At 37.7% G+C, this 12,916-nt stretch overlaps 1 protein-coding gene across 1 annotated transcript; it reads right to left on the reverse strand.

Moving 5' to 3' along the window:
• Positions 1-4,146: 4,146 nt before the first annotated feature.
• LOC100938930 (small ribosomal subunit protein uS5-like) lies at positions 4,147-4,865 on the reverse strand. Its single transcript, XM_054523618.1, has 2 exons — positions 4,790-4,865; positions 4,147-4,754 (listed from the first exon to the last, which is right to left on the reverse strand). Exons 1-2 carry the CDS (start codon positions 4,863-4,865, stop codon positions 4,147-4,149), a joined length of 684 nt encoding a protein of 227 aa, XP_054379593.1.
• Between the last annotated feature and the right edge of the window lie 8,051 nt (positions 4,866-12,916).

Consider the following 12,916-nt stretch of genomic DNA (forward strand, 5'->3'; position numbering starts at 1 on the left):
GAATTAACACATTCCACTGAAAATGTTTTTATGAATGCTAGGTATGTTCTAAACATTCTATACCATCTTCTTTGAAAAATAATGAAGCATAAACTCTTGTCAAGGAGTTTTAGAGCTTTAAGGAAACAGACGAAGTTGATCTAGTTCAAAAAGACACAGACCCCTAGTCAGCACAGCAGTTTAAACAAGGCATGTACTCATTTGCTTCTTATTCTCGTACTCCTGCCAGTGTTTCATGCTTACTCCCTCATTAAATAGATGGAATTTATCATTCAATGGATAAATTACCCACATGGAATAGGCAGTTTAGTAGGGCGAGTGGGCATGAGATTTTTGGACCCAGATAAACATGGGTTGGTTTCTTGACTCTGGCACATGTGTGAGAGTGGATAAATTATTTACTTTGCTGCATTCATTTATATCAAGTGACTAGACATAGTAAGTCTCTCAGTATATGATAATAGCTATGGTGAATAAAAATATAAATAAGAAAATGTAAATAAGACAAATGTTATGTGGTTAGGGACAGTGTGTGCTATGTATGCAGGATTTTTCTTAAAGATGACAATCAATTATTTTTTAGGGACTAAGAGAAAACTTTAGGGAGGAGGTCTTTAGCCTTTAAAGGTTAAAGAAAGAGAATGAGGAAGGAAAAAGAGCATTTTACATATATAGTACATACACATGTACACAAACAAGAAGGAGAAGGAAGAAGGGAAGGAGCAAGAAAATAGTTACAGTGGGGCGAGACTGGCGTGACATGTTTATATGACCTGATTGCACCAGGCAGAATCTCAGATAATACTAGAAAATAATGTTTTATAGTTAGAGTAGGGCCCAGGTACTATAGATCTTGAAAATCAGGCACAAATGGTTACATGTGATATGACACAAGATAGGGAACCATTGAAGGTCTTTGAGTAGAAGAGTGACATGATGGAAATAGTTGATAATTTGCATATATAGTGAAAGAGTTTAAAGAATACTAATCAAATGAAATTGGGAACTGAGAAAAATATATCTTCTGAAACAGACAATTTAATGGAAAATTGTGACACTATACAAGTAAATAACATAACAAGAAAAAGACTTTGCAGAATATTGATTTAATGCATCACTTAAGCAAGAGAATATTTCAAACCTGCATTATCTATGCTCTATTTCCTTGTACCTTGGACAGCTTATCTATTTACCTCCCTCCAAAGAACAGGCACAGTTTTCTACATGAATTGTTTGCTTATGATGTATAGTATTTAACAGACGATAAACTGCATCTCAAAGAAAATTCAGCACTTTTAGAAGTTATGTATTCTTTAATATGTCATGGGTTATAATATCATGAATAAAAATGACTGAAATTAAATTCAGACCAGCGGAAGATAACTGCCATCATCATCATCTGTTGAAAACATATCACTGCCAAAGAAATCACTTTCAATATGCACAAAAGTTTGTAAATTGCAATTTGACCCCATTGTATAAATTTCAATAGTCCTCTGAAACATCGAAAGAACCCATTTAAAATAATTATGTTGATTCTAAATTGTGCATTCAAATGATATGTTCTGTTCACAGTTAGTGGATATGACAAGAACATATGCCATAAAACTAAGATGAAAAGTTGAAGTTAGTTATCAAGCCTATTGTTAATTTTAAAAATGTAGGTAAGTAAAACGTACCTCTTGAAAATGACTAAAATTTTTTTAAGATAGAAATTGTTTGGTTATATCTATATATTTATCATATTAGAGATAAAAATTAGCCTTTATTACGGTGAAAGCTCTGTGGAATTCTCTTAGCATAGGAAAATAAATGTCACTCTCCATTAAAATGAAGCAAATGCCTTATTTGGTCAAATCAGCATGCATAATTTAATTAGGTTCCCTAATATTCTTCAAAATAGCATGAAAGGGCAGCTCAAATATGTTTAGTAGTTCTGAATTTTAGAAGCATTATAGTGAAATGGTATGTGTCCTTACAGAACACTTCACGGTAACATCACTCTGCTCATGACTACAGAGAGGTCTTAGCAAGTTTCTACTCTTCTCAGTCTGCAAAGCACAACAGTCACAGGGACAACTGGATGTGAAAGTTGAGAGGCAGAGAGCTTGATGAGTTTTATAACATGGATCTGAAGAGATCAAGGTTTGCGGGAATCTGGAACTGGTAGGAGCTACAAAGGATGTGGCTTTGGGGAACGGAGGGCAGAGGGAAAATAGTTCTTGTAATTGAAATTCTTTTGGGGGATGAGAAGTTTGATCTCACTTTTGCTTTCATGAATGTAAGCAAATAGGAAAAGTGATATCTTGTAATTTATAAAACCCTGGCTATTTGGACAAACCCCGAATTTAGGGCTGGAAGTCAGAGTCAGATGAAACACATCAGTGTCATTTGAGTTTCTCTTGCTCCTCTGGGAGTTGACTTGACCCTAGCTCAAGAAGAGCATCAGTGGATGTGAAATGATGTAGATGAACTAAAGACATTGATAAAAAGCTAACATAGAGAGCTTAATGAAAGTCAGACCGTTTAAGGCAGCAAAGAACAGAAAAAATCAAAGGGAAATAGTCATAAGAGATATTTGGAGAGCAGTGCTCTTGACAGCTTTGGTGTTAGTGATAACTGGATTTTTATTTTTTTAATGTAAAAGATTGTTTCCTTGTCTATGGCTCTCCTACATATCATATACTGCATAGTATAATATATATTACTCATATATTACAATATATAATCCACTATATTTAAAGAAGTTGAAGAACCAATAGTATGTTTGTTGTTTTTAGATGCATTTCAATGGTTCCATAAAGGGTTTAGTATGGTAGGTTTAGCCATACCTTATTATCTCTTCTTGCCAGGTAAGAAAAGAGCATTATTGTTCCCATCTGATAATATTGGTAAATAGTACATTCTCTATAAATATTTGTTGACTGACTCTTTCAACCTCACAATACATATTATAAGTGAGGTTGCTGGAGAAAAACATTAGGACAACTTATCAATTGTTACAGGAAGATGGGAGTGACTCTAAGGAAAGGAATTGTACCTTTTTTTTTTATTAAAATGCAATGTACTGAATAAGTCAGAGGGACAGTGAGGCATAGTTATATATGATATGATGATAATGATTAAAAGTTGCATCAAAACTGGATGTTTGTTTCTGTGATGAGCCCATATCAGATCTCAATCCATGGGTCCTTCGTCTTTGGTCATTGAAGAAGAGATGTCAAGAAACCCAAGGGCCAGAACATAACTCGGCATTAAGATTGAAATCTGTGACATTGTAGAAAACTCTACAAGTATACCATCCGCATCTCCAGGCTCTGCGTTGCTCCTCATTCTTGCTGATGATTGACTTTCATGACTCTCTAGTGTGTACTCTTGTTGAAAATGGGCTATTTTTCCCGTCTTAGTCTATAGGCTGAAGCTAAATCTTAGTCACAATTTTAAAGTCCTAAGAAAAAGACTTGATTAACTGAACTTAGATCAAGTCCCAAACCGGGACTGATACATTGTGGACTGGGTAATAGGAACAGGATTACCTCAGTTGCAAACGTGTGAATGGAAGGCTACAGTGGAATTTCCGAGAAAAGAGGTGTGGGAATCCTATGCAATAGGCATTCACTGTATTTGTCTATCTTGAGCTGCTGACAGGAGCTGTGCTCTAAACAAAAAGAAGTAAATACCTTCCAGTATGACTGGATTTTCCTCCCTCCCATGCCCCCATATCATTCCAGATTCCCTTGTCTACATTGAGCCAGTGGATTTGTATTTGATCTGAAAGTTTTCAATCTACAGATGAGTTCTACAATCATTTGAGTATTCAAGTTTGAGTTTAATCCATTTCTGCTTTTTCTCCTTCTACCCAGACCTGAAGCTCAGGTTCCAGCATGCTTCATTGATGACTGTGCCCACTGTACAGTTGTTTTCAATCTCCACTAGCTAAGAAGCATATTTTTGTCATTTGCTTTTCATTCCTTGAAATCATCCCTAATGCCAAAGATTAAACTGGACTTTTTTTTTCTTTTTTTCAGGCTTAATTCACTTTATTTTTCTTGTATAAAAACCCTATGTTGTAGCCACAGCTGGAGCCTGGGTCCTCTGCACCGAGACTCTGGTGTGGGACTTGAGGAGGTGGTCAGTGAATTCCTGCTAGGGAGACTTGGTGAATACAGTCTTCTTCCAGAGGTCGGGGGTCAGGTAGCTGTAGGTCTTAGAAACAGCATCAAAGGTGGCCTTGGCAAAGTTGCCCAGGGTGGCAGTGCAGCCCCTGGCTGAGGTGTAGCAGTCATCGATGCCAACCATCATGAGCAGCTTCCTGGGCACAGGCGCCGAGACGATGCCAGTGCCCCTGGGAGCGGAGATGGGGCGCACAAGCACAGAGACGCAGCGGCCTGTCACCTTGCAAGGGACGGTGTGGGGATTGCAGATCTTGTTCCCCCAGTAGCCGCTGCGCACGGGGACAATGGAGAGCTTGGCCAGGATGATGGCCCTGCGGATGGCAGTGGCCACCTCCTTGGAGCACTTAACACCCAGACCGACGTGGCCATTGTAGTCCCTGATGGCAACAAACGCCTTGAACCTGGTGCACTGACTGGCGCGGGTCTGCTTCTGCTCCGGCATAATCTTCAAAACATCGTCCTTGAGAGAGACCCCCAGGAAAAAGTCAATGATCTCAGATTCCTTGATGGGCAGGAAGAAGAGACAGATTCCCTCCAGGGACTTGATCGACCTCCGCGGCCTCCGCCCAGGCCCTGGCCCTGAATGTCACTGCCAAAACCTCCATGGAAGCCACCGCGGTTCCCCATCCCAGGGCCCCAGGGGGCCTCTGCCCCGCCCTGCCTTCCTGCTGCATCTGCATCATCCGCCATTTGGTGTTTTCTCAGAAAATACGCTAAATTGGAAATTTTTAACATAACGATCATCTGTTAAAGCAGCCAACTGAGGTTACTATTCCCCTCCCCAGCCCCCAACCCCTATTCCTTTTAAGCAAAAATTGTCTCAGATTTGTAAAAGTGGAGAAAACAATTTGTCCAGGTGACAGGTATAATTTTATTTACTTTCCAATCTTTCTTCCAATGATTTTATTTCCCTCTGTAGACATAGTACATTAGTCTAAGGCAAGTTCCTATGAAGGACTTTTTTTCTCTGCTTTTAATGTCTTTTAAGACAATCATTAAAATTGTACATCCAGCAACACATTTTCTATCTGATATTTTCTCTGCTTATTCTAAAACTTTAAAATTTTAAGCTTTCCTTGTAGAACTTTCTACTTAAATTATTAATCCAATTTAATTTAAATTTTCATAAGTTATTAAAGAAGATTGCATGTGAGTAGCCAATTTTCAGATTTGGCAAGTTCTAATTCAAGACAGTGCTAATGTGCAGCCTTTGGGTATTAACTTTCCTTAAGTAAAGCATGAAATAATTTCTTTCATCCAAGATAAAATGTGGATGGCAAGTGCTTTTCAAAGGGTTTAATTAATTATCTCAATTTTAGACCACCCAAGAGTTGGAAGTAGAGTTGGAATTGAATATATAGATACAGCTCAAAAATAATATGATGTCTGGTAGGCCTAACAATTTTCATAATTGAAGTCATTAATAGATAATTTGGTGTGTCTTTGAAAGCCATGTATTCACCTACATTAGGAAGCTAGAGTTATGAAATAAACTGTTATTTCTTGTGACTTTGCCTCTATTTTATTTTTCCGGGGTCAATGGGATAATTTCATAAAATTAATTGATCATTAGATACTTGCTTTCATTAAATAAAGTATCACAGTAGTCATTATCATGGCCTGAGGAATATTTTTGAAAAGAAATAACATAAAATAAACCTTTGTAAAAAGAAAACCCAAGGAAGACCAATAGAAGGTTCAGCAGAAGTTTCCATAAATACATACACTCCCCGAATAGTGTTAAATGCACTTCAGCCTTGAATTCCACTGTGTCGCAACCACATACATACTCAGTTAATATAAACGAGGCTAAAACGGCTTAATTGAATCATATGTGCTATCAGATGAAACATAAATACTAACACAAAAATGAAGTAGATAGGCATTCAGTGGTGTTATTTGAGGGTCATATAAGAATCTCCCTTTTATCAAACATTTCTTCACCAAATAGTCACATTGCCTAAAATTTTTTCGACTGGTTAGTCGAATAGAAAAACATTCACCACTGGATACCCAAATGGGTAAATATACTTATTCATACTGGTGCTGTCCAGTAGAACCACACTACAAAACCAGTCTAGCAGAGCACTGAGCAAACATTTCAGAAAAACAGGAGCTTATTTTGAAATTCATTTTAGTATAAAAACAGCAAAAAACAAACAAACAAAAACAAAGCCAAAGTTGGCTATTATGTTTTTGAGCTCTTGATCATTCAAGAGCTAAGTGAAAGCATACCAGAAATAAAGTTGTGGATGAAAGACAAATGTAACACCTTGGATAGATAAATGAGATAGCAGAAAGTAGAACTTTTGTTAGGAGTTATGGAGTGGTTCAATTAGATTTTTATAAATTCTATTTTGCTGGTATGTGGCTGATGATGACATAAGAATTGCTGTGGCCTGAAGTTATCATGTATGGTCAAGTGATAGCAAGGTATGGTAAAGTTGGAGGGTGAGGACAAGAATTGACACAGAGGATAAAAAGAAAAAGGGAAAGAGTGTGGTGGGAGGAACTCTCTTGTTGGAGATCGTTATTAAGTTACCTTTAAGTAGTTAGCCTCTGATATTATGCCCTAAGATTTCTAAATGGTTCCTAGTGCCTTGCTTATGAGTGTGCTCAGCAGAGCAGCAGATTCAGCATCTCCCAGGAGATTATTAGATATGCAGAATTGAAGACAGTGCTTCAGACCTACAGAATCAGAATCTGTATTTTAACAAGGTTCCAAGTACTTCATGTGCATGTTAATTTTGGAGAAGCATTCCTGTTTGGTTATCTAGACGTAAATGCTCAAACGATGTATTGGTAAATGAAATTTAAACTCTAATAAAAACATTGTTCTTTTATATAATTTTGTGGTTTTAATCTGAGACTAGGCAATAATGACACTTTGTTTTGCTCAATTTAATTCTAAAATATAGAGTATCTGTTCACAGGCTGCATTCTGTCTACATAACTGTTTCCCTGTGATTAGAAGACAACAGAAAATATACTTTGAGTTTTGTCAGCCAAGGCATTGGAAATTGGGAGATTGCCTATCTTCTCTTTTCCACATGATGTCAAAGCAGCCACATGAAAAATGGAAAACCATGCCAAGTGCAGTGACATGCACCTGTTGTCTCAGCTACTCAAGAGGCTGAGCCAGGATCACTTGAATTCAGGAGTTTGAGACCAGCCTGGGCAACGTAGCAAACCCAATCTTAAAAAAAAAAAAAGGAAAAGAAAAAGCCAAAATAATGAGTTTTCAAATTTGTTCTACATGAATGATATATGTATTTGAGAAATTCACTATGTCTGAAGGCTTTTATGTACTCATAAGAAATCTGGCCATCACTCTTAAGAAAGGATAACAGACCAAGAAAAATCAAACACCTTTCAGCCACTTAAAGGTAAAAGATCTAAGTTCACAGAAAATGTTATCTCTTACAGAGTTCAATGCAAAATAAGAGGCAGCCTTTTTTAGCTTGTTTACTTCAACTCCCTATGATCTGACCACATATTCCAATATGTACTCATTGTAAATTTGGAACAATTAAGAAATGTCCTGCTCAGATAACTCTCGTTTCATCAGATCCCAATTTTCCCACCCAAGGCCCAGACCACCCAAAAAACTGGGCAAAATTACTAGCAAGAACTATATAACTAAAGGTTTTATGCATACCCGTGAAAAGTAGCTATTTCTACAATCATTCTCCCCTTTAGTATGCAAGTTTGAGGTCAAATTAGAAATCTTAACATAATCCAATAATTTGTTTGCATGTCCAAGATACAGAACAATTTCATAGTCATCATGAGACATGGTGCTGTTCCTATGTTGCATTGTGACTTACCAACAATCATATTATTTTCCAGATCTCAGTTTCTCTCTTTATATTAAGGAGATAAAAATACTAGTACCACCTTCCTCATAATGTTATTGTGAATATAGGTAACAGTGGGAGTTAAACAGCTTTGAGATGTATCAAGCACTATATTAATATAAAAGATTATTATTGGTAAGATATTTTCTTTTTATTATTATTATTATTATTATTATTTTGAGATGGAGTCTCACTCTGTCACCCAGGCTGGAGTGTAGTGGCATGATCTCGGCTTACTGCAGCCTCTGCCTCCCAGGTTCAAGCGATTCCCCTCCCTCAGCCTCCCGAGTACCTGGGACTACAGGTGCATGCCACCATGCCTGGCTAATTTTTGTATTTTTAGTAGAGACAGGGTTTTGTCATGTTGGCCAGGCTAGTCTTGAACTCCTGACCTCGGGTGATCCACCCGCCTTGGCCTCCCAAAGTGCTGGGATTACAGGCATGAGCTATTGTGCCCGGCTGGTAACTATGTTTTCTTAAAGACACTGTAGGATTTATAAAGTGGTATGCATTTGGGTTTATTTAATAACATGTAGTTTAGGATGTCCAATTCTGCCATCAATAACATTCATTTTTCAATAGATTTTTCTTCAGAAAGTTGAACATAGAAATTGACCATTTTAATGTAGAAAGAAATATTTTTACAGAGCAACAACATAGATATAATTTTCTTCACTCTATTTGGCCTTGAGCAATTATTCAAGAGCACATAGATACAATTTTGAAAGAGTGAGGAAAACATACTCATAAATTAAATTGTTGGTATTATTTTATTTTCATGACTACTACATTTTGAGTACTTTACTCAAGTTCATTTTCTCAATCAATTTATTTATAACTGAATATACTTAATGGCCATTATAAAGTGTATTTAGAATTTTTGAGCTCAGGGCTGGGCACGGTGGCTCACACCTGTAATCCTAGCACTTTGGGAGGCCAAGGTGGGTGGATCATGAAGTCAGGAGACTGAGACCATCCTGGCCAACATGGTGAAACCCCATCTCTACTAAAAATATAAAAAAGTAGCCAGGTGAGGTGGCAGGCGCCTGAAGTCCCAGCTACTCGGGAGGCTGAGGCAGGAGAATGGCTTGAACCTGGGAGGTGTAGCTTGCAGTGAGCTGAGATCATGCCACTGCACTCCAGCCTGGGCAACAGAGCAAGACTCCATCTCAAAAAGAAAAAAAAATTGTTGAGCTCAATTGTTTTACTGCAAACAAAAAAAATTTTAGTCAAAATTAGAATGTTAGATAGTTCTCTGAACATTCAACATCAATATATTTTTGGTTAACTTGTATTTTGGGTTTTAGCCTTCAGTGATAATGCAATAGTGTTTCTTTATTTTTTAATATATAGAACTACATTAATAATTTTTATTGTGACAGGTGATTTTTCCCCTCAAATACACTACTTGAATTATCTTATAATTTTTATAATTATTTAAGCATTCATTCATTCATTTAACAAAGACCTGATTGCTTATTATATGCAACGGAAAGTTCCAAGCACTTGAGAAAAAATAATGATGACCAGTATTCTCTCGTAAGACTCATATTTAGATGGGGAAGGAGAGATAGTAGACAAGTAAATGAACTACTAAGACATTTTCTGATAATAATTGCTATGCAAAACAAAACAAGACAAAAAGTTAGATAGGTAGATGGGTAGGTATCATTCCAAAAAAAAAAAAAAATCATTTCTCTGAGCAGTGACATTTGAAGAGAAATACAGATGATGATGAGGAGCCAGCAGATGAATATCAAGGGGAAGGACATTGACAGCAGAGAGAACAGCTAATCAAACAGCTTGCAGAATGTCTGAAACTGAGGCCAGTGTGATTGCAGTGAAATGAGAGAGGGGTGGGCAAAAGATGAGATCAGAGTGTGAGGTATGGATTATGACAGGATGATGTTGTGTCTTATAGGTCATAGCAATGAATCGGGTGATTAATGTAGATGTAGTGGGAAGCAACTGGAGAATTCTAAGCAAGAAAAGGACATAATATATTTTATGTTTTAAAAGCTAGCTGCTGTTGGAGAACATATTGTGGTGGGAGTGAGTGCACGTGTGGAAGAAGAGACCAGATGAAGATGATTGCAGTAATGCATGTGGGAGATAATAGTGGTTTCAGTGTGCACAGCAGCAAAAGACGTGGTGAGAGGTAATTGCGTTTCAAGTCTATTTTAAAGGTAAGCTCCATAATATTCACTTATCTGTGGGCATGCAGAGGAGAAAGAAGGGAATTAAGAAAGATAGGCAGGTTTCAGACTGACCAATTGTTGGGCTGCTATTAACTGAGTTAGGAAATAATGAAGAATGAAGAGTGGTGAAAGAAAAGAGGGAAACTCAAGAAAATTAGAAAGCCATCTGACCTAACCCACCTTGTAATTTCTATTATTGCGTTGTATGTTTGGGATGCCCTCACTTTCACAGACCCCTGGAAAGGAAAGAAGCAATATAAAAATATATAAGATTTCCTAGAACTCCTCTAGAGTTTAAAGACAAAAGATTTGTCTGGGGGAAGAGAAAACAGGTCTCTCTCTTGCTGTGAGTAGGCTTTCAATCCTCTTGAAGAAGAAAGATATTGAATCTACTCTGTCTTCATATTCTAAGACTAGAATGTTAGTTCCCTTGGGAGTTCTTCATGCCACTGGACAAATATTGTCACTGCTGATGCCTCAGTTTCACTTGAAGATTTTAAAAGGTTTGAGGGCAAGTTTAAGAGACTTAACTAAGTAAATTATAATGTTATTCATACATTAAACATTTCCATGCATTTACTTTAATAAAACACTGGAGCTTACAAAAGCAGGCTCCTCAGGGACATTCACAGTTTGCCTTAGAAGTAATGGGACCACTAAAAAGTATTAAGCTGAGGAGTGAAAGAATCAGGTTGCCTTTTTAAAAGATCTATTTGGCTACAAGTTTGAGAAAGGATTGTTGCAGTCACAGGGATGCTGAAGTGGAGTTAAGCAAGACTGGAGACAAAAGGGACACCTAATGTTAACTATTATGCATACTGAAGCATGCCTACAATGAATGACATGCAGCAAAGTGAACACATGCAAGAGATCTATGGTGCATGCTGATTAGTTGGATATGAAAGCCGATGTAAAGGAAAGGAAGAGATAAATATTAGCCTCTTGTTTTCTGTCTTTGGCCCTGGTGGATAGTGGTACTATTCACTGAGATAAGAAACAATAAAAGTTACACAATTTTAAGATGAGATGATGACTTCCGTGTTGGACGTATTGGCTTTGAGATATCAGTGAGCCATCCAAGGGAAGGTGCAGTGGGATCTACAGCTCTGGTGCTCAAGAGAAAGTTCTGGTCTGCAGATAGAAATGTGGAAATCATTAGTACAGATTTGCAAATGAAACTGTATAGGTAAATGACATGACTGAAAGAGAGGCTTGTGGAGTGAGAAGAGAATATGGTCTATGGGAGATTCTGAAAAATACAAATATTCAAGAGACAAGAGGAGGAAACACAAGAAACATAGGGAAGATGGGACAAAAGCCAGAACACATGAGGCTGAAGGAGAACACCTTAGGAAACAGAGTGGTCAACTGCACAAATATATTTTTTTTATATATACTTTAAGTTCTACAGTACATGTGCATAACGTGCAGGTTTGTTACATATGTATACATGTGCCATGCTGGTTTACTGCACCCATTAATTCATCATTTACACTAGGTATTCCTCCTAATGTTATCCCTCTCCCATCCCCCTACCCCACGACTGGCCCCAGTGTGTGATGTTCCCCACCCTGTGTCCAGGTATTCTCATTGTTCAGTTCCCACCTATGAGTGAGAACATGCGGTGTTTGGTTTTCTGTCCTTGTGATAGTTTGCTTAGAATGATGGTTTCCAGCTTCATCCATGTCCCTACAAAGGACATGAACTCATCCTTTTTTATAGCTGCATAGTATTCCATGGCATATATGTGCCCCAACCCAAATGTTCACAAACATTTTAGAGAAGCCAAAGACTGAAAATTGTTCATAGGTTTTAGTAGCACAGAGGTATTTGTCAAAAATCAGTATGATGAGAACAGAAGCCAGATTAAGTAGAGAAACAAAAGGAAATGAAGCAATAATAGTGAGTATCACTAAATCTTTGAAGAGATTTACCCAGGAAGGGTAGAAGACAGGAAGCAGGACTTGGTATCTATGGAGGAGATTTTTAAATATTAAAGAAAAAAACAGCATTTTTAAAATGCTAATATCAATGAGTTTAGTAGGCAGGGACACGTTGACAATTTGAGAAAGATAAAAACATCTAAGAAAAAATTTCCAAGTAGGTAGAAGAGATTGATATCCATGTACACAGTGAGTGATCTGCCTTGAAAAGGTTGAAAAACAACTTTTCCATTGTGATGAGAATAAATAAGAAAAAGTTGAATCTACATATGGCAAGTTCATTGGTTCTCCTGAGAATAAGAAGGCAACACAATCTGGTGAGAATGCAGAATAGAGGTGGTGGAGAAAAGATTGGATAGCATTGTGGAAAATGATAAAATGAGCTGATTGGGGAAACATAGATTTTTAATATAGCACTGAGTAACTGGTCAAATCTGGAGACTATTGGCCTATAGTAACATCCTTTCTAGGCTTAAGAGACATTTCTCCAGCAGCTCTTAGAAAGCCCAGAATAGCTTAGAAAAGTTTAGGCCAGGCGCGGTGGCTCACGCCTGTAATCCCAACACTTTGGGAGACCAAAGCAGGTGGATCACGAGGTCAGGAGATCGAGACCATCCTGGCTAACATGGTGAAACCCCATCTCTACTAAAAATACAAAAAATTAGCCAGGCGTGGTGGTGGGCGCCTATAGTCCCAGCTACTAGGGAGGCTGAGGCAGGAGAATGGCGTGAACCCGGGAGGCA

This window comes from Pongo abelii, chromosome 1, assembly GCF_028885655.2.
Source record: "Pongo abelii isolate AG06213 chromosome 1, NHGRI_mPonAbe1-v2.0_pri, whole genome shotgun sequence".
In the NCBI taxonomy this organism is placed as follows: Eukaryota; Metazoa; Chordata; class Mammalia; order Primates; family Hominidae; genus Pongo; species Pongo abelii.